The sequence below is a fragment of the Labeo rohita genome, chromosome 4 (assembly GCF_022985175.1).
Source record: "Labeo rohita strain BAU-BD-2019 chromosome 4, IGBB_LRoh.1.0, whole genome shotgun sequence".
Lineage (NCBI taxonomy): Eukaryota > Metazoa > Chordata > Actinopteri > Cypriniformes > Cyprinidae > Labeo > Labeo rohita.
Genome location: NC_066872.1, coordinates 13,020,910 through 13,046,680, shown reverse-complemented (window position 1 = coordinate 13,046,680; position 25,771 = coordinate 13,020,910). Strand labels below are relative to the sequence as shown.

The following is a 25,771-nucleotide window of genomic DNA, read 5'->3' as shown; positions in this document are numbered from 1 at the left end:
TTGTACATTTTAAGAAATTCTGAATACTAACACAATTAATGACCAATAGAGGTTGGTTTTAAGTACTTAATTAATGACATTTTTTGATATATCATGACCTAATCCTAATCTAAGGTTGCTTACAAAGCATTATCTAACTCTTTATACATGAGCTAATTAAAGAATAAAAAAAGCACTGTTTGTATAGTCTGTTAATGTCTATTAACAGTTTATAAACTATTGATTAACTGCAGTTTGCGAATAATTTGTAAATACTGTATTACTTTATACTTATAAACTGTTACCACTCTATTCCTTAAATTGTCATTAGTAACTTAAGTAAATAATCAAGAATTTCAAACTCAAACCTCAACATCTCCAGCTTAGAGTTTGGACTCTTCAGTCCATCATAAATCAGCTTCACTCCTGAATTGTGCAGGTGATTATTACTCAGCTCCAGCTCTGTCAGATGAGAGTTTGACGATTGTAGAGCCGAAGACACAGTTTCACAGCATGCTTCATCAAAACCACAGCCATCAAATCTGCCAAAACAGAAATGTTTAGCCAGAATATTTTCTGATGTTCAGCGTTTCTGCAATAACTTTTTGTACCCTTCATAATCAGGACAGGAAAAGATTTCACATAGTATTTTGACATTGAATTGTTTAGTGATGAGGAACAAAATGTTTAATTGAGCAGAAGTCAGTGAAATTACTCACAGCGCTTTTCTGCAGCATCTCACAGCTGGAATAAGTCTTTTGTAATTTTCTCGTGATGTGAACCTCTTCGGGCTGAACTCATCCAGCACATTCTCTGACATGAGCAGTACATAGGTCAGCACTGTGCACATTGAAGATGAGAGTTTTCTTCCTGGATGTTCATCTGAACTGAGGTAACTCTGGATTTCCTCATATAATGAATGATCTTTGAGCTCAAGTAAGCAGTAGAATAGGTTGACTGAAGCTTCATCTGCGATATTATTGTTTTGTAGTTGTTTAATGTATTCAGTTGTTTGTCTGATGCTCTCTGTGGTGTCTTGAGGTCTTGTGATCAGGCCTTTGAGCAGGTTTTGATTGGACTCCAGTGAAATTCCCATCAGAAACCGTAGGAACAGATCCAGATGTCCTCTCTGACTCTGCATTGCTTTATCAGTGGCACTCTTTGTTATCTCATGAAATTTGACAGTTCTAAAGAATAACTGAAGCTTTTGTCTGACTGTAGGTTGTGAATCTTCAAAGAAAAACTGAAGCTCTCGCATGTTCTTGTTCAGGTAACAGATGAACACATGCACTGCAGCGAGAAACTCTTGAACACTCAGATGCACAAAGCTGAAAACCTTTCTCTCATAAAGTCCATTTTCCTTCTTAAAGAGCTCAGCGATCATTCCTGTGAACTCAGTGTCTTTACCCATATTTATACCACATTTTTTCAGATCTTTCTCATAAAACACAATGTTTTCTTGCATCAGCTGTTCAAATGCTAGCTTGGCTAATTTCTTAATCATTTTTCTATTTGAATGTAAAAGCTCTGTACGTTGTCTTTGTTTTTTTCCATCGTACTTCTGGTTCTTCATATTCATCTGTATCAGCAGGAAGTGGATATACATTTCAGTAAGTGTTGTGTTGATGTTCTCTTCACTGCTCAGGATGAGAATATGCTGAAGAACTGTGGCTGTGATCCAGCAGAACACAGGAATGTGGCACATGATGTAGAGACTACGAGACGTCTTAATGTGTTTGATGATTTTATCGGCCTTATCTCTGATACTCTTTCTGAAGTACTGCTCCTTCTGTTGGTCAGTGAATCCTCGCACCTCAGTGAATAAACCTACACATCGACGAGGAATCTGATTGGCTGCTGCTGGTCGTGAGGTCACCCAGACCAGAGCTGATGGAAGCAGATTCCCTTTGACCAGATTTGTGAACAGCACATCTACAGATGATCTTTCCTCAACAGTGTTCAATGACCTACTGCTAAAATTCAGAGGCAGGCGACTCTCATCAAGTCCATCAAATATAAATGCAAGTTTAGATTTTGTATATAACTGTGATTTCTCCAGGTCCTTCAATTCAGGATAAAATTCCAGCAGAAACTCATGGAAACTGATCTCTCTGTTTTTAATCATGTTGATCTCTCTGAATGGAAGCAGAAACACACAGTCTATGTCCTGACTCGTTTTTTCTTCTGCCCAGTCCAGGATGAATTTTTGCACAGAGACAGATTTTCCAATGCCAGCAACTCCCTTAGTCAGCACAATCTTCTCCTCATTCTTTTTTTTCAGTTCATTAAATATATCTTCACATTTGATTGGTTTGTCGTGTGATTTCTGCGTCTTTAGGGCATCATCAATCTTCAGAATCTCATGTTCCTGATTGACATCTTCCATATCTCCCTCTGTGATGAACAGTTCTGTGTAAACAGCCTTAAAATCTGTTTCATTTTCTTTGTTGCCCTCGAAAATATGTTTTGCTTTCTTCTGCATTTTGGTTTTGTGAGTTTTAAAGAAGTTTTGCAGCTCTATAAATAAAAACAAATAAATAAGATTAAAAAAAAAAAAAAGAAAAGAAAAAAACAGACAGATTAATTTCATACTGCTGGAGACAGCACTGTACATCCCTAACAACTTAGTTTCAGTATTACAGTTTCTGAATGTTTTTTATGCTCTTTCCAGATGACTTTTTGGATTGATTCAGATCATCTTAACATCATGGTTTCCACATCATCTAGCACATTAAACAGGATGTGAGGCTGTTTTGACCTGCTTAAAGGAACTTTTGCCTGTGTGATTGTAATCATGTCTTGATGATACTGAGCCCTTGTCCACACTAATATGTTATTGTTTGTAAACACAAATTTTTTTCTCCATTTTGGCCTTCTGTTCACACTGAGATGGCATTTTTGTCAAAGAAAACTGAGCTTTTTGAAAACCAAAGTGGATCTGAAAGCATTTTTGTGTTGTAGTGTGGACTGTGAAAATGGAGGCTTTTGAAAATGATGACGCATGTTTAGTCACGTGACACATATTGTACAGATATCAGTGTTTGTGCTGGTATTTTGCCTGTTATGTGCTTTTCACTTTCACACTGTTGCTAAAGATATGTTACTTTGTACACTCTTAATATTACAGTCCTGCAAGATGACAGAAAATTTACTCACAATTGCTGTTCTGTGGCAAAACATGAAGGCAGTTTCGTTTTAGATCAAACATATAATGGTGAGTGAGTGTGACCTGGATGCGTCAGTGAATGATAAGATATTTCCATAAATAAAATTATCCTGCCAAAAGAACTGCATATAAACTTACTATGACTGTTTTGTCTGTATCATCTCTGTGAACTTTAATGTGGTTTTACGCATGTGCAGTAAGGCCAAGTGTTTTCCAGCGATTCTGTGTGGATGAGAAACTTTTGGAAAACACTAGTGTGGACAGAAAGCATTTTAAAATGAAAATGCCATTTTCAAATGTATCTGGATTAATTAATGTAGACGTAGCCTGAGTCAATTTGGTGACAGTGCCACCTTTTAATAAACATCACATTTTTATGCTTTTGTAAACTGAGTGTCACTTGGGACACACTGTTTTTTTTTATACATTTGTATAAAATCTGCCGCTGATGTGACTGGCCCTGTAATTTCTGCTGCAGTTATATTTTCTCTTCTTTCCATTTACAGACAGTGATTGTTATTTACTTGAGGTTTGATCTGTATCAGCTCCAACAGGGACAGATGTGTTCGTAATTCCCTTAGTCTGAGCTGTGAGAAAGAGAGAGAAATACCCACTAAGAAACAAAACACACAATCACATCAGCAAAGAGGAACATTTATGTCATTCATCACACTGGTATCAGTCAATCATATTACAGTCACTGTAAATAAAAAGATACCTTGCTTGTGTTTGTTCTCCAGCTGTTCAGCCAGTTCATTCTGGTTCATCTTCCTCAGGATGCTGACTGTGATCTTCACAGCTTCTTCTGGTCCAAAACACATCACCATCTTATCTACTGTTTTTAACCTATCTGCATTCTCCATTTCAGACTTTGATATACACTCATGATCTTTCTGTAGGTGCCACTGAAACTCCTTCAGATGATGTTCTTCCAGTTCCATCAGTGAGTTCAGGAGCAGCTCTTTAACAGACACCATCGTCCTTCACTGATTAACAGCTGCAGGATGAAAAGTAAAAGATCTGAAATAGTTTCACACTTAACATATGAACCTAAATGCTCAAGTGTTTTTTTGAATTATACAGAGGTGTAAAGAGGACCTGAAAGAGTATCTGATTTTCACAGTAGTTTATTCATACTGAATATAGGCTCCAATATATGTGCCAGTCCTCAACACCTCAGAGAAATGCAGGTGCAAAACAACAAACAGCTGAATTGTGAGGAGATGTTGTCTGTCAGAGACGTAACATACCTAATTTTAAAATTGATAAAAACAAACAAACAAATGTTCACATTTGGTGCATTAAATGACCCCTTTGCAGATTTTGACTCTGTAACTAGTAATGGCGTTATTCATCACAAATGTACCATAAAGTTGTGTTGTTCAAATCTGCTAAAATTATTTTAACATACTGAATATTTGGGAAACACTTTAAGACTCCATAATCACGTGGTAGTTATTAACACAACGGTAGACATGTAGTAAAGGCATATTCACCATTATTTATGCAGTGAGCTTCATCACACCAATAATTATTAATCATTTGGACATTATTAAGTTGGCTTCAGAAAGCTTTTTATTCTTCTTTTTCTTCTGAGACTAAAATTTCCAACTCTAACTCGTCCTAGAGCTTTAACTCTACAAACGTCTCGGTTACGTATGGTAACCCTCGTTCCCTGATGGAGGGAACGGAGACGTTGTGTCGAGTAGTGTACGACACTAGGGGTCGCTCTTGGGAGCCCAAACACCTCTGACTGTTTTGAAACAGGCCAATGAAAATTGGGTGTGCAGAATTTGCATAGCCGGCCACGCCCCGGACATCCGGGTATAAATAGGGCAGCATGCGCATCTGCTCACTCGTTCTGATCTGAGGAGCCGAGCGTCTCAACTCACTCAGATGCGGACCAGAGTTGTGGCACGGACGACACAACGTCTCCGTTCCCTCCATCAGGAACGGACCATACCATACGTAACTGAGACGTTCCCTATCTGTCGTACACTCCGAGTTGTGTCGAGTAGTGTACGACACTAGGGGTCCCTATATAAAACCGGCACAAGTCTGGCCGCGTCACGAGTGGTCAGCACAGATAGTAACAAGTCAACGTGTTAGCATAAGTGCAGCTCACCTCTCGCAACCATCCAACGTCCAAGGACTGACCTGTTACAGCAGTGTCCTGCAGCCGCGTCTTTCCTCAGTGGAGCGGCTGAGTATCTTGAGAACGTTGGGAAAGTGCCTGTTTCCCGTAAGAAAAAAGGGCACTACGGAGATCACAACCTGCCCAGAGGGGGGGTACAAGTGAAAATATTAGATATGGGACCTGAGGTGGGTCTCACGCTAGGGGAGACAACCAAACTCAGATCCTAGAGACAAACCTGTCTTCAGGGGAAACACCGCACCACAGAGAGTTATAGGTGGAAATACACATATGGGGCCACATAAAGAGCCACTACATACGGGGTACAAATCCAACCAAGAGTTAGAAAAGTAACCATACCTTGCATTGAGATTTCGCAGCAAGTTCCTCCGCCAAACTCTGCTACGCCAGGAGTGCCGTTGATGGAAATGGTGTCCAGGGTTCACGTCAGGACCCCTACTGAAACTCAGAAGCGTAATCGCCATTAGGGGAAGCGCTTTTTGGCAAGCTCTACACCGGTCAGTGTGCTGAGTCAAGAGCTTGCATTCAAGACTCTAGCTGACACTGGTTCCATGCGCAAATTATAAAATCTGGCAAAGGTGTTAGGTGTAGCCCAACCTGCAGCTCTACAGATGTCTGCTAATGAGGCCCCATTTGCAAGAGCTGCCGAGGCAGCGACACCCCTGGTTGAGTGAGCTCTCACTCCCAGTGGGCAGGGTAAACCTCTGGCCTGGTAAGCCATATGGATTGCATCCACTAGCCAGTGGGAAATCCTTTGCTTGAAGACAGCTTTCCCCTTCTGCTGTCCTCCATAGCAGACAAAGAGCTGTTCTGAACGTCTGAAGTGCTGAGTTCGTTCTATGTAAATGCGCAGGGCACGGACTGGGCATAACAAGGTCAGGTTGGGGTCATCTTCCTGAGAAGAAATAGTTTGTAAGGTCACCACCTGATCTCTGAAGGGAGTGGTGAGGACCTTGGGCACATATCCAGGCCGGGGTCTCAAGACAACGTGAGAATTTGCCGGTCCGAATTCTAGACGCGAACTGTTAACGGAGATGGCTTGGAGGTCTCCCACTCTTTTGACCGAAGTGAACGCAGTCAGGAGAGCCGTCTTTAATGAGAGGGCATCAAGTTTGACTGACTGAAGGGGCTCAAATGGATCTTGCTGTAGGCCCTGGAGCACCACAGCAAGATCCCAAGAGGGAATAAGGTTTGGCCAAGGAGGGTTCAGTCTCCGGGCTCCTCTAAGAAACCTGATTATCAAATCGTGTTTCCCCACCGATCTGTCACCCACCAAGTCATGATTAGCTGATATAGCTGCCACATGAACCTTGAGTGTTGAGGCAGATAGGTGCCTGTCCAGGCCCTCTTGGAGGAAGGATAACACTGACTCGATGCCACACCTCCGTGGGTCCTTCCCTCGGGAAGAACACCAGTTCACAAAAATGCGCCACTTCAGGTCATACAGCTGCCTGGTGGAGGGAGCTCTTGCCTGTAAGAGGGTGTTTACCACTGATGGTGGAAGGTCTCTGAAACCCTCAGGGACCATAGGTGGAGGTTCCAGAGATCTGGGCGCGGGTGCCCTTCCCCTGAGAGAGGAGGTCCTTCCTCAGAGGAATGCGCCAGGGAGGAGCTGATGCCAGGAGCACCAGGTCTGGGAACCAGGTTCTGTTGGGCCAGAAAGGGGCTACCAAGAGAATCTGTTCCTTGTCTTCCCTGACCTTGCACAGAGTTTGTGCAATGAGGCTCACTGGGGGAAACGCATACTTGAGCCGGTCCCTCGGCCAACTGTGTGCCAGTGCGTCTATGCCGAGGGGGGCCTCGGTTAGACCGTACCACAATTGGCAGTGGGTGGATTCTGGTGAGGCAAAGAGGTCTACTTGTGCCTGGCCAAATCGATCCCAAATCAGTTGGACCGAGTGAGGGTGGAGCCTCCACTCGCCTCAGAGCGAAAGCTGTCGTGACAGAGAGTCGGCCACACGATTGGCTTCGCCCGGGATGTGAGTGGCACGTAGAGACCTGAGTCTGTGTTGGCTCCACAGCAGGAGATGGCGGGCTAGTTGTGACATGCGAAAGGAGTGTACACCGCTCTGGTGGTTGATGTAGGCCACAGTCGCTGTGCTGTCTGACCGGACCAACACATGCTTGCCCTGGATCAAAGGTCGGAACCTCCTCAGGGCTAGAAGCACTGCCAGCAACTCTAGGCAATTGATGTGCCAGAGCAGTCGGGGGCCTGCCCAGACGATGCGGGGCAACAGAGAGAGGCCGAAGGGAAGAACTTTGTACTGATAAGCCCGTCCCTCGAAGGCAAACCGTAGGAACGGCCTGTGCCTTGGAAGGATCGAGACATGAAAGTACGCGTCCTTCAGGTCTATTGCCACAAACCAATCTTGAGGCCTGACGCACGTGATAATGCGTTTGAGGGTTAACATTTTGAACGGGAGCTTGAGCAGGGCCCGATTCGAAGCCCTCAGGTCTAAGATTGGTCTGAACCCACCACCTTTCTTGGGTACAATGAAGTAGGGGCTGTAAAACCCTTTCTTCATTTCGGCTGAGGGAACAGTTTCTATCGCATCTTTCGCCAGAAGAACTGCGATTTCCGCACGCAGAACCGTGGTGTTGCTGCCCTGGACTGAGGTAGTGAGAACACCACGGAACTTGGGCGGACGCCGTGCAAACTGTATAGCATAGCCGAGTCGGATGGTCCTGAGGATCCAGCGGGAAGGATTGTGGAGATTCAGCCAATCCGAAAACTTCTCCGCTAGGGGTCTCAAAGGAACTACACCCGACATACCAAGGATGGGAGCCTGATGGCTGGGAAAAAGGCGTGTGGCTGGAGGTAAGAAGCCCCGAACACCACTGGCTGTTTTGTCCAGCGAAATCAGGCTGTGAAAGCTGCTCAGAGGATTCCGCTGAGAAGGGGAATCGATTGAACGAGCTTGCTGTGCTGGAACATGGGGGAACACAGGGTTTGTGTGACCGCATGTTCTGAGTGAAGGGTATAGCATCCGACCATCGAGTGGAGGGTCGGAAATGCTGCACATAACGCCCAGAGAAGGAGGAAAATGCTCTTTTATTGACCATGTGGTGGCCGTCTGCCAGGTGGCAGACAGCCGAGTTGGAGTCTCGGATGTAGGTGGGTCTCACGCTAGGGGAGACAACCAAACTCAGATCCTAGAGACAAACCTGTCTTCAGGGGAAACACTGCACCACAGAGAGTTATAGGTGGAAATACACATATGGGGCCACATAAGGAGCCACTACATCACTACAACCACTACAACACAACCACTACACCTTTCTACGAGTGCTGGACCGTTGGGGGGGCCTGGCTGCAGGACCGGTTGCTGCTCTCGTAGGGGGTCTTCCTCGGTGGGGAGTAGGCGGAGGTTGCTGCCTCGGTGGAGCTGGGCGGTGGAGCATATGCATGCTACCCAGATAGCAAGCATATGTTGATTCAACGTCGATTTTTGGTTGTTAAGGTCAGTGTCAGTCGTCAATCAAATTTCAATGTTGAATCAATGTTCTTTATTTGGTCGGTACTTTAGAACGTTATTACGCCGAAAATAAAACATCGATTTAACGTCGAAATCACGTTGGCTTATCAACCGATATAGCCGACGCATTTGATCGAAATCAAAACGTCGGATATAGGTTGAAACTTGGTCAGATGAATCGGAGATCTGGGCATGCACTTATTTAATTCTCACAGAGTGGAACAGGGCTTATAAATAGGCTATATATATATAAAAATATGTGCTTATTTTTGTCTAAATATTTTCTTCATTACATGTCTTGTTTGGTTTTATTTCGTACCATTGCATGATAAAATGTATTTATGCAGACACAACACGTGAAACTGCCTTATTTGCAGTCTATTTAGCCTATAGCATTTATCTTAATATTTATAAGATATTATATATTCAACATATTTTCTTAACCTGTTTTGCATCTATTTTTTTTTAAATTGATATTGATACAGCCGATATCGAATAGTGCCGAATAGTGATTAAAACAAGTTTTATAACAGCGGCATCCTATTAATCTTGATCAACAACTAATGATAAACGAATTGAAGCAGGATCGGTCCGTTATCATTATGTCAGTAGCCTTCAGTTTTAGGTTATAACTGCATCTGTCTCGGATGTAGACTGGTATTTTAAGAACCTATAGGCCTATAAATGTGTTGTATTACTGGCCCATATCGATATGTTTGTGCGGAGTGTGGAATGCGCCCACTTGATCGCTTGCATTTTTTCCTGATATGAAACAAGTTAACGTAAGTCCCAAACTCATAATAGGCCTAACTCATAATAATAAATAATTAAAATGTCAAATTTTTCCCGACACATTCATAATCATCAGGCGACTTTTGCATGTGCCCTATTAAATACACTTAGACATCTCTGCTAAAGTTTTTAGCATTTTATTCGCATTTCCATAGACAGATGAATTCCGCTTTCAGAACTGTCAAGTCGGCAACATAGAGATGTCACGTCTGTACAATTGATTTTCCTCTGAAACACAAAAACGAAAATTGAAATAAAAAAGATATTTTATGAATAGATAATTTTTCTACATCCGGCAGACATTGTTGCTTATGGCATGTGCATTGTAAATTGCAGAAAGTCTACAAAGTATATTGTCTCCCCAAAAACTCGGTCTTTTTTGTCATGTCCAGCTAAAGTATAAAACACATTTACTGATACTTTTTACACGTTTATAGTCTGCATAAAGAAATGTTTCAATATAGCTCACTGGTAGGTATATGCATTCTATGTTATGTATCTAATTTATGTTTTAGAATTTGCCTGCGAATGTTGCTGGAATTCCTCTAATGTGATGCTGGTCTTTGAAATAGGCTTCTTGCTTTTTTGTCCAAAGCTGTGATGCTAGTTTTTGAAACACTGCAAAAAAAAAAAATGTTCATAAATGTTCATAAAATGTTGTGCTCAAAATTTTCGTTGGTTTATTATGTTTTATTTAGTTTTTTTTATATATATATAAAAATATATATAATATATATTGGGAAGAACTGACTTTTCAGTGTATTAATCCGGCCTTCTACAACTGCAAACAGGCTCTCTAATCAAAGGTAGTTGAGCGTTCATTAAAAAAAAAAAACACAACAAAATAAATAAATAAATAAACTATTAAATTAAACTATTAAAACCATAAAACCTAAAATTCTTAAACGATAAAAGTCTTGCTTTATCCGACTATCTGTAATGCCACGCCAGCAGAGGGAGCCCTCACCCACTGACTGACTGTTGCTGCTCCCTCTGCTGCTTCGTTGGTTACTTCCTGTTTGGTGGCAATAAAATTGCATTTTCAAACAGGAAGCTGCGAAGTATTGTTTTGTGCTTGTGGACTCTACCAAGCGGTTTTCCCTGTTTTCATTGCCCTGTTTTTGTCTTTGCCATGGTTTTGTTTTATTATCATAGTTTTGCTGTTGTTTTTCCATAGTTCTGTCTAGTTTTTGCCATCGTTTCTTTCCTTGTTTATTTGTTACTTTTCGGACTGCTCTCCCTGGTTTTTGAACTCTGCCTGTTTTGTGGATTACGTTATTGTGTTGCCTTCGTCACTCTGTTTGTCTGGATACTGACCCTGCCTGTCTGACTACGATCTGTAAATAAAGCTCGCACTTGGATCTTACACGCTTCCGACGAGTCCTCATTACACTATCACGTGCAGGGGTGGCATTTTGCACCTGTGATCGGGCCACAGAACTACAAAACAACAACTTAAATTTATGATTTAATAACAATTTAATTAAGATTTAAATTATTTATTTAATGTTAGAAGTTTATGTTTATGTAAATTCTGCGTGATTTTGACGTGAACATTCGTGACGCATTCAAACACTGGAGCGGAGGGAGTTGTCATGGAAACTCAATGACTGACAAGCATGGAACTCGGTCTCTCGCTGTTGTTTTCACTGCTTTCGGTAAGTTTAGTCCCTAAAATCGCACAAATATTACATATAGCTGTTCCTGACACATTTCTTGCTTGTATTTGGCTTCTGTTGAATATAGTTCATTGAGATGGTTTAGTGTCTTCGAACAAGTCCATTAGCATCTTAACCGGTTTCAGAGGAGGTAGGCTAATAGACTTAGCTTTTCATGAAAGTTTTGTATTTTAATCACATCTTTATGTGTAGACAAGAAGTTTTGACTCGTCTCTGATAGTTTTGCTGGTAATTTTTCAATGGGTGATTTAAAATAGGCTAAGATAACCTAAACATATACGGTACCGTTCATCGGTGACGTCACTGACGTAACTGAATTCAGTTTAAACGCATTTTGATTACTCATGGTAAACAAATGTTGATAAAAACTGTATAGTTTAAAAACTGTAAAAACTTCTGTAATTTCAGGAGCAAAAAAAAATCCTGAAGGACGCCACAGACGGAAAAGTAAGGGATACAGATGAACTAGGAAATCTTTTTAAATTGTAGGGCTTTGACATCCAGAAGTAAGAAGTATGAACACCATTAAATAAATAAGTAAACCTAGAAGCAAATTCTGTTAAGAAATGATGTTCTGTATATTTGTATATTCTTCTTTCTCTTTTCTACATTTCACCTGTGCTCTAGCATGGTTTCTTGTAATAAACCTGGCATTGTATACAAAATATTGTTGGCTCTGTGACAAATTGCTTCTTATTTTCCTAGATTCTTCCATGATGATGGCCTGGACCTCAGAGCTGGAGTGAACCTCCTGTGGACAACATCTCCAAGGCACAGTAAACCATATGCCTGGTAAGTTAACCTCAAAAATACTCTGCTGTTCAAAATTCAGTAAGATATTTTATGTTTTACAAAATAAGTGTCTGTAATAATTGTAATATTGTAAAATATTAGTACCATTTTAACTAGGGCTGTAGCTAGTAATCGTATTTTAGTAATCGAGTATTCTACGGATTATTCCATTGATTAATCGAGTAATCAGATAAGAAGTAATTTTCTTTATTAAAAAGCAATACTAAATATACAAGAGAAAGTACGATAGTTCTCTTAAAATAAATGACTAATTTGTTTTCTTTTTAGAAAAATGAACATTTTTATTGCTGAAATTGCATACAATAATAACCATGAAAACTAAACCCATTTAATGCATTTATATGTCAAATTACATTCAAAATGTGAATTCAAATATCTCAATAATCATATATACATATATATCAGATAAAATTCACTTACTTAAAAGTCACTGTTAAGTAAGTGTGTCATTGCGATTGAGCTGAATAATTTAACGGGTGATTCATTCAACAAGGACATGTTGCTCAAAGACGTAAAACAGTGCTGTGGTTGTGTTTGGAATAGTTATTTGTTGGCGAAATAGAGCAAAAACAGGCAATATGCTGTCTAAAACGTAAGTCTTTTAATATTAATATTAACTTACCATAAAATCAGTATCTCATTTATAATCATGCTGAGGCACTCTTCATTTGATATTCACTTTCTGTGTGTCACAGAGAGAGAATAAGACAATCAACATAAATGGCACTTAGTCTTTAACAAAACATAGCTAACTTAGGGACATCATAACTGACCACTATTAATTTACAGTCTTAAATATGTCCAGCGTTTATCGGTTTGTGCATCAGTAATAATGGTCTGTGGGGAAACACAGTGTTCCGTGTGTAGTTACAGTAAATGGACTAATTTTGCCTTGATGTTTTTTTTTTTTTTTTTCTTTATCTTAATTTTAAAGAACTGTTTTCTTTGTGAATATATTGTAAAATGTAATTTACTCCTGTGATCAAAGCTGAATTTTCAGCATCATTATTCCAGTCTTCAGTGCCATGTGATCATTCAGAAATTATTCTAATATGCTGATTTGCTGCTCAAGAAACATTTCTGATTATTATCAATGTTAAAAACAGTTGTGCTGCTATTTTTTTTTTCAGGATGCTTTGATGAATAGAAATTTCAAAAGAACAGCTTTTATTTGAAACTGAAATCTTTACACTCACTTTTGATCAATTTAATACATTTTTGCTGAATAAAAATATTAAAAAAAAAAAAGTTCTGATAAAAATAAATAAATAAACAAACTTTACACCTTTGAAAAGGTTCACACAAAAATATAAGTCAGCACATTAGATCAGCACAAAAATCAGCATATTAGATTGATTTCTGAAGGATCATGTGACACTGAAGACTGGAGTAATGATGCTGAAAATACAGCTTTGATCACAGGAATCGATTACATTTCAACAGATATTCACGCAGAAAACATCTCGTAACCTTGCACTTCAGTTATATGTTATGAAATAAATCATCTTTTGTCTGAAATAATATGAACAGCAGCTATGCTAATCTTTCTCCGTTTGCTTTCCTGATTTTATTTTGGGATGCCTATAGATTTCAGATGATGACAACTATACAAAGCTGCCAAATATTATCCTTATATTGTAATCATTGCCCTAAAAGGTAAGTTTGCAGATTTTCAACCAGCTTTGTATTGTTAGTGTTGGTAATAGATGTAAATGAACAATGTTTCGCATATTTGTAATTTTTATGTAGTACTACTATTACATTATTTTTCAGTTTGGACATCTTTTACCACGTTTACTAAAGAGCACTTTGGGATGGAGCATGTATTTATGATGCAGATGTAAATGACTGTAAATGAACCTAAAAAAAACTGTTACATGGCCTTCTCATAAGCTCCAGCCTATTGGCAATGCTAATATTTTTAAGCAAAATTATTAATGAGATCTTTTAAAAAGTAATCTGAGGAGTGTCTCACTGCAGCCTGCGGTGGACATCCAACCCCGCCCACATCCAAGTGTGACATCACAAACGACGCCAGTGTCCAAATACATCACATTCATTCATTTTGAAACAGGAAGCAGCATCAATAAGAAGATAATTCGTATGATTTGCTAACCGCTAAAAAGAAGTTGTCGTTTGCCGTGTGGGTAAGTAAAAATATATCTTTGGTCTTTACCATAACTAAAAACATTGACAACTTAATGCACGTTCATTCAGCATTCATTTTATGTCGTCGTAAGAACGTAAGAATCAGTGCACTGTGTGTGTCTCTGTCTGTACATATGTACACACACACACACGGCGTTCCGTCTGTCTATTGCACTCTGGCTAATATTGGTTGTAACTTCTATCTGCAGGAACGTTTCGGCTCTTCTCGTGTATGATCGCCAGGCTCTCTTTAACATCCGCGTATCTCACGAAATATTTATAAAGCAAAATATTCGTGGCGACGAATGCAAAGACCCCCCCTTTCCTCTCTGCAATACCGGACTATCTGCGGTGCGTAGCTCCAGTGATACAGCGAAGACGCCCCAGAAAGCGAGGAAAGCGTAGTGGTGTTTTGGTTCGTGTTAGAGCCTACCTTCGTGCTTCGCGTGGATCTAGTGGGAGACGTGGTCGTGCTATGGCCGGCCTGTAGTCGCCGGCGTTTTTGGGCCCTGCGGTCCCGAGGAGGCGGTGGCTCTATCCTGTCGCGCCTGCGGTTGGCGTCCCCGTGGTGGATCAGCTGTTCTCCCCAGCGACGGATTGCCTCCGGCGGGCGTGGCGTGGACCGAGGAAATCTCCGTGTGCTTTCTCGTGTCCGGTCTCGATCGAACAGCGCGGATCTTCTCCTTCGCTTCGCTCTGATCAATGTTAGATCAGTTGCCAACAAGACTTTAATTTTAAATGACTTTTTCGCCTCAAGGGAACTGGATTTTATGTTTATGACGGAGACTTGGCTCAACGTCGGTGAGTGTTTGCCTTTCTCAGAACTTCTTCCGCCCGACTGTTCTTTTCTTAGCACTTCACGTACAACAGGGAAAGGCGGAGGAATAGTCACGGTCTTTAAATCGAAATTCCCTTGTCAAGAAACATTTTTAAAGGGATTTACAAGCTTCGAACTGCAGCTATTTAAGCTAAAGTTACGCGTACCTGTGTTATGTGCTGTTGTGTATCGCCCTCCCAAGTTCAATAAGAACTTCATCAGTGATTTTTCAGACTTTCTGGCTGGAATAGCTCTTATCTCTGATTGTTTTTTAATTGTTGGTGATTTTAATATTCATGTTTTTAAGTGTTGTTGATTCTTTTAACTTAATCCAATCTGTGTCTGGACCCACATGAGAAGGGCCACATTTTGATCTGATTTTATCATATGGATTGAATGTTTGTGTCACTGAAATTGGTGGTACATATATATCTGACCATTCACCTATTTCGTTTACTGTTACTTTGCCCTGTTCCCATTCTAAACAAAGCGTCCCTGTGTGTCAAAGACGCTCAATGAATTTATTGACTCCAGTGCATTTTTCTGTTGCTTTTGATGCCTCTGAGTTCCTTAACTTGGACGACCATGTACATATCGATGTGCTAACTAGGTTGTTCGATCTCACATGTACTAGAACTCTTGACTCCGTCGCTCCCCTTAAACTGAGACGGCCGAAGGCTGCTGGAGAGCCATGGCTTAATGACTGTACTCGTTCGCTCCGACGCAAATGCCGTCAAGCTGAGCGAAAATGGAGGAAGGATAGGCTCCACGTTTCGCTGGATATCCTCAGGGACTCCCTTACGGACTACCAGAGGGCTGTAAAATCTGCAAAATCACAATACATGTGTAATCTTGTGTCTGTCAATAGCCATAGACCTCAAGTGCTTTTTAATGTATTGAATAGGCTGGTAAACCCCATTGTAACACCTGCTATTGCTCCAAGTGTCACACTGTGTGAAAGATTTAACTCTTTCTTTATCGACAAGATTTCCAAAATCAGGTCTTCGTGTACTGCTGCTAACACTGTTACTGATCCTGCTGTTTGTAATATTTATTCAGTAGGGTTCAGTCACTTTGAGCCTGTGTCCCTTTCAGAACTTTCGAAAGTGACTCAAGCTCTAAGACCTTCTGAATGCCCTCATGACAGCCTCCCCCCTAAACTTTTGAAAAGTGTTTTCGAGTCTGTTGGGCCATGTATTCTAAAGTTGATAAACTCCTCTTTGAACTCCGGCTGTGTTCCTGAGGTGTTTAAGTATGCTGTTGTCCAGCCTCTACTTAAAAAGCATAACTTGGATCCCTCGGTGCTGTCTAACTATAGACCGATATCAAAGCTGCCCTTTTTATCAAAGGTACTAGAGAAAGTGGTCTTCTCTCAGCTGCAATTCTATCTGGATTCAAATAAAATCACAGAGAAATTCCAGTCTGACTTTAAATTATGCCATAGCACAGAAACTGCACTTTTAAAAATTTTTAATGATTTGCTTTTAATGGCAGACTCTGGCCAGGCAGCTGTTATGGTGCTTTTAGATCTCACTGCAGCTTTTGATACAGTGGATCATGAGATTTTATTATCACGCATGGAATTCTGTGTTAGGGTTAAGGACACGGTTTTAAAATGGTTTCGGTCCTATCTCGCAGGACGGAAGTTCTCTGTGAGCTTTGGCCCTTTTTCATCTGCAAAAGCCCCTCTCACCTGTGGAGTTCCCCAGGGCTCTGTTCTAGGCCCAGTTTTGTTCTCTCCGTATATGCTGCCTCTGGGCTCAATTTTAAGAAAATATGATATTTCTTTTCATTGTTTCGCTGACGACGTCCAAATTTACATGCCTCTTAAGTCAGAAAACAGTTCTACGCAGTCTTTGCAGAGTTGCCTCCAGGAAGTGAAAGACTGGTTGAAACTAAACTTCCTCAACCTAAATGAGAGCAAGACTGAAATTGTTATGTTCGGCAGTTCTAAACAGACCCTTGATCTTGGTGTTCCCTTTAGCTCCCATGTAAATAATCTTGGAGTTATGATTGATAGTTCTTTTAAATTTGACAAACAAATCAGCTCTGTCGTTAAAACAAGCTTCTTTCAGCTTCGATTAATTGCTAAAGTGAAACCATATCTGCCTTCTATTATTATTTGTCAGTGTTTTTGTGCGTTCTACACATTTTCAGTCCAAGCCTGATGCAGGGCAGTTCTGTCGGGTTGAGGGGCCCCTTCTGCAGTTTTACCAGTAAACAAAATGACACATAAACCATGCAGTGGTGCATGGAGGTATGGTGAGAGCATTTCTCTAGATATTGATATAGATAAATAAATAAATATATTTAAATCATACACATGTTTGTATGTCAAATGATAAGGTAGCCTAAATGATGAGGTAAATACTTTTTAGTGGACACATCTACCTTCCAACACATGTGTATTCTCTATTTTTATCAGGAGCACCAAGAGGACATAAAGTGGAAGTGTCCAAAAGGTCCATCGTGGTGCTGGAAACAGAGTCGCTGTGAGTTTTTCTGTGGGGTGGTGAAAGGTCCTGCCTTTCTACAGATGGACAGTAAAAATCAACAGAATGCCGTCATCTCCGGGGGGAGAATCGGATGAAGCAAGAGATGTCTTTTTATTCATCTTTGAGTATCTGGAGGAGCTGCACACATTCATATCAAATTGTCTTGATGAACAAGGCCTCATGCCATGTTCTGTGAATAGTCTTTCAGAGCAAGGAATCTCTCTGTGTAGCCTATGTATGTATGTATGTGTACTGCATAACAAGAACTGTTTGTCTGATCATTCAACTGTTCATTCAACTGCTCAGACTCATGATATTTGGAACAAATATTTTGTTAAACACAATCAGTCAAAAGTTTTTGAACAGTAAGATTTTTAATGTTTTTTTTAAAAGAAGGCTCTTCTGCCCACCAAGTGTGGATTCATTTGATCCAAAGTATAGCAAAAAGTAACATTTTAAAAACAGTTTTACTATTTAAAATAACTTTTTCTATTTGAAACAATTTTCTATATTTCTATTAAAATGTAATTAATTCCACTGATTTCAAATATGATGTTTAGCATTACTCCAGAAATCATTCTATATTCTAATTTGCTGCTCAGTATTATTATTATTATTATTATTATTATTAAGTTGAAAACAGCTGAGTAGATTTTTTTTTTTCAGATTTCTTTGATGAATAGAAAGTTCAAAAGAAAAGCATTTATCTGAAATAGAAATCTTTTGAAACATTATAAATGTCTTTATCAAAACTTTTGTTCAGTCTAAAGCATCCTTGCTAAATAAAATGATTAATTTCTATAATCTATTAGCTCTATAATAATGTATACACACACACTGACTCCAAGCTTTTGCATGGTATAGTGCAGGGGTGGCGAACTCCGGTCCTGTGGAGCCGCAGCCCTGCATAGTTTAGCTCCAACCCTAATTAAAACTCACCTGCCTGTAGCTTTCTAGTAACCCATCAGACCTTGATTAGCTTGTACAGGTCCGTTTGATTAGGGTTGAAGCAAAACTATGCAGGGCTGCAGCTCTCCAGGACCAATGTTCGCCGCCCCTGTTACAAAAGCCTTTTTATTTCAGATAAATGCCGATCTTTGGATCTTTCTATAAGAATGAAAAAAAAATGTACTCGACTGCTTTAAATACTGATGATAAACGGAAATGTTTCTTGAGCAGCAAATCAGCATATTAGAATAATTTTTGAAGAATCAAGTGACGCAGAAGACTGTAATGATGTAATGATGCTGAAAATTTAGCTTTGATCACAGAAATATATTACACTTTAAAATATATAACAGAAAGCTTAAATTTTGTATTATTTTGGATCAAATAAATGTAGGCTGGGTGAGCAGAAGACGACTCTTTAAAAAAAACAATAAAGTGGTAGTGTATATGTTTGTCTCATTTTAAATTGAATTATTTTTGTAAAATAATAAGTAAAAATGCCCAAAGAAATAATGTATGTCTTTTTATTCATCTTTAAGTATGTGGAGGACCTGGACACTTTCATATCAAGTTGTGATGAACAAGGCCTGAGGGTCAATGTCATGTTACTTATTTAAACGATCAAAGCAATCAACCTCTATGTAGCCTGTGTATGTGTAATCTACTGCATATGGAGAACTGTTGATTCTGTCATTTAAATGTTAACACTTTATGATAAGTGGAACACGTTAAAAAAAAAAACTGACAATACCAACTTTTACAATAATTTTACATATTTTACAATATCAAAATCGAACTGTCCCCTTTAAATTTGCTACATTTAAAATTCGCCTAAAATCGATCGTAATAAATGTGAATTTATCTCATTACACAAATGAACAAGGTAAGGTTTAAAGGTTTTTATTAACAATTAGCCTAATGTAGTCAATGCAAGCGTATTACAGGCTCCGTATATTAGACATATTAAATATATTAGATTTAAGTTGTGGCATTTTAGCCTAGACATCCTTTACACAAATAAGAAAAGTGTATTAGTAAAACGAAGGACAATGGCCTATTATTTTATATAGATCCCCCGAAACAACCGCAAGTTGCTTCGACATACTTCCGGGTTTCCCGGTATAGGGAGCGTCATGACGTGTATAGCAATAGGGAATCACAAGGTGGGTGATGTATTTGATATGGGCGTGACTTTCGGCGTCACGCTCGTATGCGGGCGGGGTTGGATGTCCACCGCAGGCTGCAGCGAGCCCTACTTGAGTAATATAGTGACTTTATTAAATGACCCACTATGAAAATAGAGTTACTGTGTTATTGATTTACTTTTGAAGTAAATCTACTTCACAGCACATCAGTGAAAGGCTTTCCTATGTAACAAATATGGATTCAAGTTTTCCACCCTTGCATATATCCATATCAGGTTTGTAAATGCATGGGGGGTTTATATTTTGCATCATTAGTCTTGAATGAAAAACGCATGAAAAAGAAAACATAACAAGGTCACTGGACTTCTCACAATATACCAGTATTATGCCACAAATATTTTCTATTTAGCTAAAGTAAAATTAAACATAGACTGATACTTTGTAATAACAGATACCAGATGTGATACTCTATAATGGAGGCTGCCCAGTCCTGTTCTTGAAGATCTGCCTTCCTGCAAACTTCAGCTCCTCAGGAGCAGTTGACAATTACAGACGGGTGTGTTGAATCAGGGTTAGATCAGAATTCTGCAAGTAGGTGGATCTCCAGGCACAGGAATGGACAGTCGTGTTATATTGGATATGTATGATGGATTTTGAACTGTACTATTTTTATTGGGATCCCAGTAGAAGACATCAGAACACCAGATGCTGCTTTTGCATGTAAGTGGAATTTGTAGTTATAAAGAATAGTCACACATGCGTATCAGTAAATTTGAAGCAACAGAGAATACTGTTTTAGGAGTTGCACTTTTTTTGTACTCTCTCTCTTACAAACACAAAACAACAGTTATACCATTTGAAATTCTCAGGTGCACAAATTCTATTCTGCAATTCACAAATTACAAAATGTATATGCTCACAGTTAGGCTAGAGTTGCTGCAGTGAATGAGGGGCAAAACACTCACAGTTGAATAAAAAAAATGCCAAGTTATGAACAAATTTTGCACATTTGCATATACAGTCGAAGTCAGAATTATTGGCACCGTTGGTAAATATGAAACCTGTGAAAATAAAACCGCATTGTTAATCCTTTTTGATGAAAGATCCTCCTTGCCTTGCATTTAAAAAATATAGACACACATCTTCAAGGCAGATTCGTGACATTTTAAACTATACAGATTTATTTTTACAGGCTTCTTTGATCATATTTACTAAGGGTGCTAAAAATTCTGACCAAGACCGTAAATGAGAACTGATATCTCACATGACAAATCAGTATGTGACATCCCACTCACACACTTGCGCTCTATCCAGTGATAAACACATCATGTGGCCTTTGACCCACTACTACTAGCACAGTACACACAGCAAGATTTTATTTATTTTAATAATTTGGATCAAACAGAATAGAACAGAATACAGTGGGTAAATGCTAGACTCTATGTTAAATTCTAATAAAGTCTGTAAATATGTATAGTTATAATAAACACATATTTCAGGAAAAAAAATAATTAAATTATATGACGAAATTAATATTCTGAATATTCTGGAAAAATTCAATATAGCCCTGCATAAATCTGATATAACTGGGCCTGTGAATTTCTTAATTTGTGATTTGTGGAACAGGATTTTTGCACCTGCATTTTGAGAAGGTTTTGTTGTGTTTGTGAGAGAAAGAAACAAAATAAAAGTTCACAACACCTAAAACATTTTCTTTATGACTTCACTGATATATTCTCAAATACAAATACGAATTCCACTATCACAGGTGTTCAGTTTGGCTGCAAAAATACCACATACAAATATAACAAAGGGACAAACAACTGAAAATTTAGGGATGCAAACTTACAAAACTTACGATTATACGTCTAAAAGAAAAACATGTAGAACTTTTAGCGAGTGAAAATGGTAAAGAAATTAACTTTGTCTGTGACTGATATTAAATGGTGGGTTACATCATCATCTTTTTTAAACCTGACCTGATTAGTTCTCACCCCTGATATCACAAGGAACTTAAGTTTTAATTGCAGTGGAAAACTGACTGATCTGCTATGTACCTCTGTCTTATGTTTTCAAGGGTAAGAATTCTTTATAAATGATCTTTTCAGTCGTATTTTGTGGAACACAAAAGGAGAGAGTGGCTTAGTCTCTGTAATTTTATAGAAAAGCAGCAATGACAGTGAATGGTGACTGAGGCTGTCAGTCTCTTAATGTTCAGCCTTACATCTCCTTTTGTGCCCCACTGAAAATAAGTCAAATACATTTGGTACAAAATAACATGACATTTCTATTCTGAAGTGAATATAGCATTTAATTTGTAACTTGATTTGTGTGCATTTGACTGTATAATGGCCGTATAGAAGATGTGCTCTAAACATGAATTTGTGTATTTTGTGTAAATAATAAATAAATTATGACTGAATTTGATGTGGCCTATAATTTACTTTCTTTGTGTGTTTACTTTCTGTCATTAACTAGTAACTTGTTAATCATGCTATTAACCTGCTAGCAACATGCTAATAATGCTTATTATGTTAAAATGTGCTAAAACATGCTAGCAACATGCTGATGCTAACTTATTATTATGTTAAATATGTGCAACACTATCTATCTGTGAACAATCTATGAACAATATGAATCGTTCTGTTTAAAATAGTGTAATAAAGAGAGTTTGACCCCCTGTTCTCAAGTGAAAAGTACATCCACATTAGTTATTGATTTTTATGGCACTGATGTTCATAGTGTTCACCTGAATAAGCCAGTAATTACAGCCAGTAATACAACACTACTGAAGTCAATTTTTGGTGTGTTAGTCCTTAAATACAACAGAATCATGGACCCCTAAAATAAAGAGTTCCCAGCAACTGCTTTGAGTTTTGTTAGCAACCAAAAAAAAACAATTGACACACACAATGCTGTCTGGTACTATACATGTATAATCAATACATCACAATTTTAAATTGATATATTAGTCAGTATTTCATGAAGAAGTATTTACTAACCACAAATAGTGACGATGTAGATGTTTCTTGCTCCTCCACTGAACTGCGTCTTGAGAGGACATTCCTCTCAAACTGTTTTTGTTTCCGCATTCTTCTAAAGCATTTTTTCAGAACATAAACCTGTTGAAACACGACCATTTCAGAAAATGTATAAAACCAGTTTTTCAAAAACACTCAGGACTTGAGAGTGAAATTATGTGGAGAACCACACGTTAAAAATGACTGTGAATTTAATGGAAAAAAACTGTAAAATTGCCACAGTAAAAACTGTTAAATGGTTAACAGTAAGTTCTCCTACTATATATACGGTGAGAAACTGTTTTGGACGTAATTTTACGGTAGTATGCCATTTTTGGAAGAGGAAAAAGAACATAAAATTTACAATGAATAACCGTAAATTGACATTCATGGGCACGAATATCCCTTCTCTTTACTATACTTTATTTACATTTATTTTTTTATTTACACAATTTATGTTGGATCTCATGTCTCGAGACCGACTGCGCCATGTGTGTTTTGAAAGAGAGACGTGACTGTGTGTGTTCACAGAGAAAGATTATTTCAGCAGTTAAAACCTTAAAGGGTTACTCCACCCCAAAATTACAATTTTGTCATGTTGTTTCAAACCCGTTAAAGCTTTGTTCATCTTCGGAGCACAATTTAAGCACAAAAGATATTTTGGATGAAAACCAGGAGTTTTCAGAGTGTCCCATTGACTTCCAAGTAAATACCACTGTCAAGATCTAGAAAAGTATGAAAAACATCGTCATGCCATGCCTTTAATACTTTTCTGGGTCTTGACAGTGGTATTTACTTAACCCTAACCGTTCTCAGTTTAGGCTGTAGATGTTGAGCAGCATATTAGCAGACATGCGACAAATCCTTAACCGGTTTTCAGGACTTTTACACAGCTGATGTAGCCGTTAAGATGTGTATCAACAGATTTTAAGTACACATTCAGTTGTCTGTAAGTAGCCACACAATAACTTTTCAAATTAACTTTAAATGCATATAAGGTTACTTACTCCTGATCTTTTACTTTCACATGTATTTTCAGCAATATGTGCTCTACTACTTGTTTGCTACATAAAATACCTTTCAGTAGACATTTTACTATCTATTCATTTCCAAATTCATAATTCATCACATTAGGCCCATTAAAATGAAGTGCAAATCTAAGAAATGCTCTTGAATGACTCTTACGGGCCAACATCACAGACAACAAGGCCATTAGACAGTGGATGTTCATAAGACAGTAAATAGACAGTAAAGTACTGACACGGGTAGGTATTTAAGATTAAGAAAACATAATGCATAAATAAATACCAGAGTCATTAGTTTGGCCATCAAACTGCTTTTAATGAAATTCTGTCAAAGAGGAAAAATACATTGTTTTTCTAACAGTGTTCCCTTCAAACAACACCGTTACAAATACCAGTTAACAAAGAAATATAAACACAGCCAACATATACACACTTAGTGAATAGTGAACATAGTAAACATTCTTTTTTTTCAAGCACGTCTTGAAAACTTCTTCAGACAAAAAGGCAAAAGCGAACCTCTCTTTTTCATTGATAGCGCTTTAATTTGAACCTCCTCTACATAGTATTCACTGCACTTTCTTTGTAAGGCTCTGGTTATGGTCCTATTCAGCTTTAAAAGCCTTTTATAGTGACATATGACATCACAAACACTGTTCGCTGAAAACGCCTTAACCAATTTATGTAAACAATATGGGGCCGTATGTTTCTTTTGGTTGTTAAAAAAAAAAAAGTTTTTAAACCAAGTGATTTTGAAAATTCATTTGAAAAGAGTAAAGTCAAGAACATTTAACCCACCCTCAAATCATTTATTCCTAATTTTGTGTGGTTTATTTTTCCAAATCTTCACATCAGTATTTCTTGACCAATTGGCTTCATTGAATTCACTGGAGCTAAAACAAGAACAACACAGTGACTGTTATATTTCACATTTATACTGAGTTACATTCAGAGTCAGCACTATTAAGGTAAGATTATTGTTATCTAAAGGGGTACAGTGCACAGTACTGTAGCTGTAAGTCAAAAACATCATTAAAATGCTCTTTTCCACAGTTGTTAAAAAGTCTGGAGCGTTCGAGGACACCGTACGGGAAGATCCATTGAGCAGCAAACTTTTTAAGCACATTTCTGTCTGCTCAGAAAGTAGAATATTCTATGTGAGTCTTCATGTCTTATGGGAGACATTAAACACAAACACCAAAATGTAGGCTATAATCTTTTATAAAATGCATAATTTCCAAAACATCTGGCCTGTGAAGTCCTGCCTGTCATGATCATTCAACTATAAAATTCATTTCCTCTATCACTCAACACTTTGTATAATTTGGAACAATTCACTAATTAGTCTGAGCAACGCATGCAAAATACTGAAGATAACTGAAGTGTCCGAATAGGAAAAAAGTGTCCAAAAATAAGAGAAGAGGAAAAATTGTCCAGAAGTCTATGTGGGTCCTTTACAAAGTTGATGAATGCGAGGTAGAATCAGTGTAAATAAACATGTAGTAAACAGCTTAGCTAAAATTGAAAGAATCCCTCGATGAAATCAGGACTAAATCTGAAGACAGCGGGCGGCCCAGTTCACCGAGTCATCAGGTCCGTCTCATAATCGCTCATAAGCACTCACTTTATATTTCTATGAAGAAATTAACCATCTGTCACACCGTCACACTCACCTGACCCTGGACCAGTCTCCACCGAACGCACGCAATCACCCGCACCTGATTCAGCACCAATCACTCGCTCGCAATCACCGGACTACTAGCACCTGGTCACAATCAGCAGCTCCCTTTAAAAGGATCGCTCAGCCATTCATTCGATGGCTGAGCTCAAGGTTGATACGTTCTGTCATTCCTGGATCATCTGCCTGCATGTCTACCCCCTTCCCCATTTGAAGAACGAACTTTGTCTGCCTTGCTTCTCGAATGAATGCCTTACAGACTGAGTATACTTCTATTATCTGCACTAATACTTACCTTGACATTTACCTACAGAGAACCTGTGTGATTTGTGATCCTGTTGACGTCTACCAGCACTAATACTCACCTGAACACTTACCTGCGGAATCCTGCTTGATTTGTGATCCTGTTGACGTTTACTTGCTTTAATACTTACCTGG

General features: G+C 38.7%; 1 protein-coding gene across 16 annotated transcripts in view; it reads right to left on the bottom strand.

Annotated features, from left to right (window-relative positions):
- The window catches only part of LOC127164348 (NACHT, LRR and PYD domains-containing protein 3), a 1,126,570-nt gene extending 1,103,890 nt beyond the window's left edge, over positions 1-22,680 (bottom strand). For 2 of the 16 annotated variants that reach the window (XR_007827626.1, XM_051108234.1), the window contains exons 1-6: positions 5,640-6,036; positions 5,271-5,419; positions 3,864-4,142; positions 3,670-3,732; positions 699-2,496; positions 348-521 (exon numbers count right to left, since the gene is read on the bottom strand). Coding sequence is in view for 13 of the 16 variants with exons in the window: in XM_051108234.1 (XP_050964191.1) it covers positions 348-521; positions 699-2,496; positions 3,670-3,732; positions 3,864-4,122 (2,294 nt within the window). In the remaining 3 variants the exon portion in view is untranslated. Of the gene's footprint in view, positions 1-347; positions 522-698; positions 2,497-3,669; positions 3,733-3,863; positions 4,143-4,243; positions 4,396-5,270; positions 5,420-5,639; positions 6,044-22,615 lie in introns of those variants that run through there. The other 14 variants (XR_007827625.1, XR_007827627.1, XM_051108231.1 and 11 more) reach the window with 14 other exon arrangements.
- Positions 22,681-25,771: the final 3,091 nt, after the last annotated feature.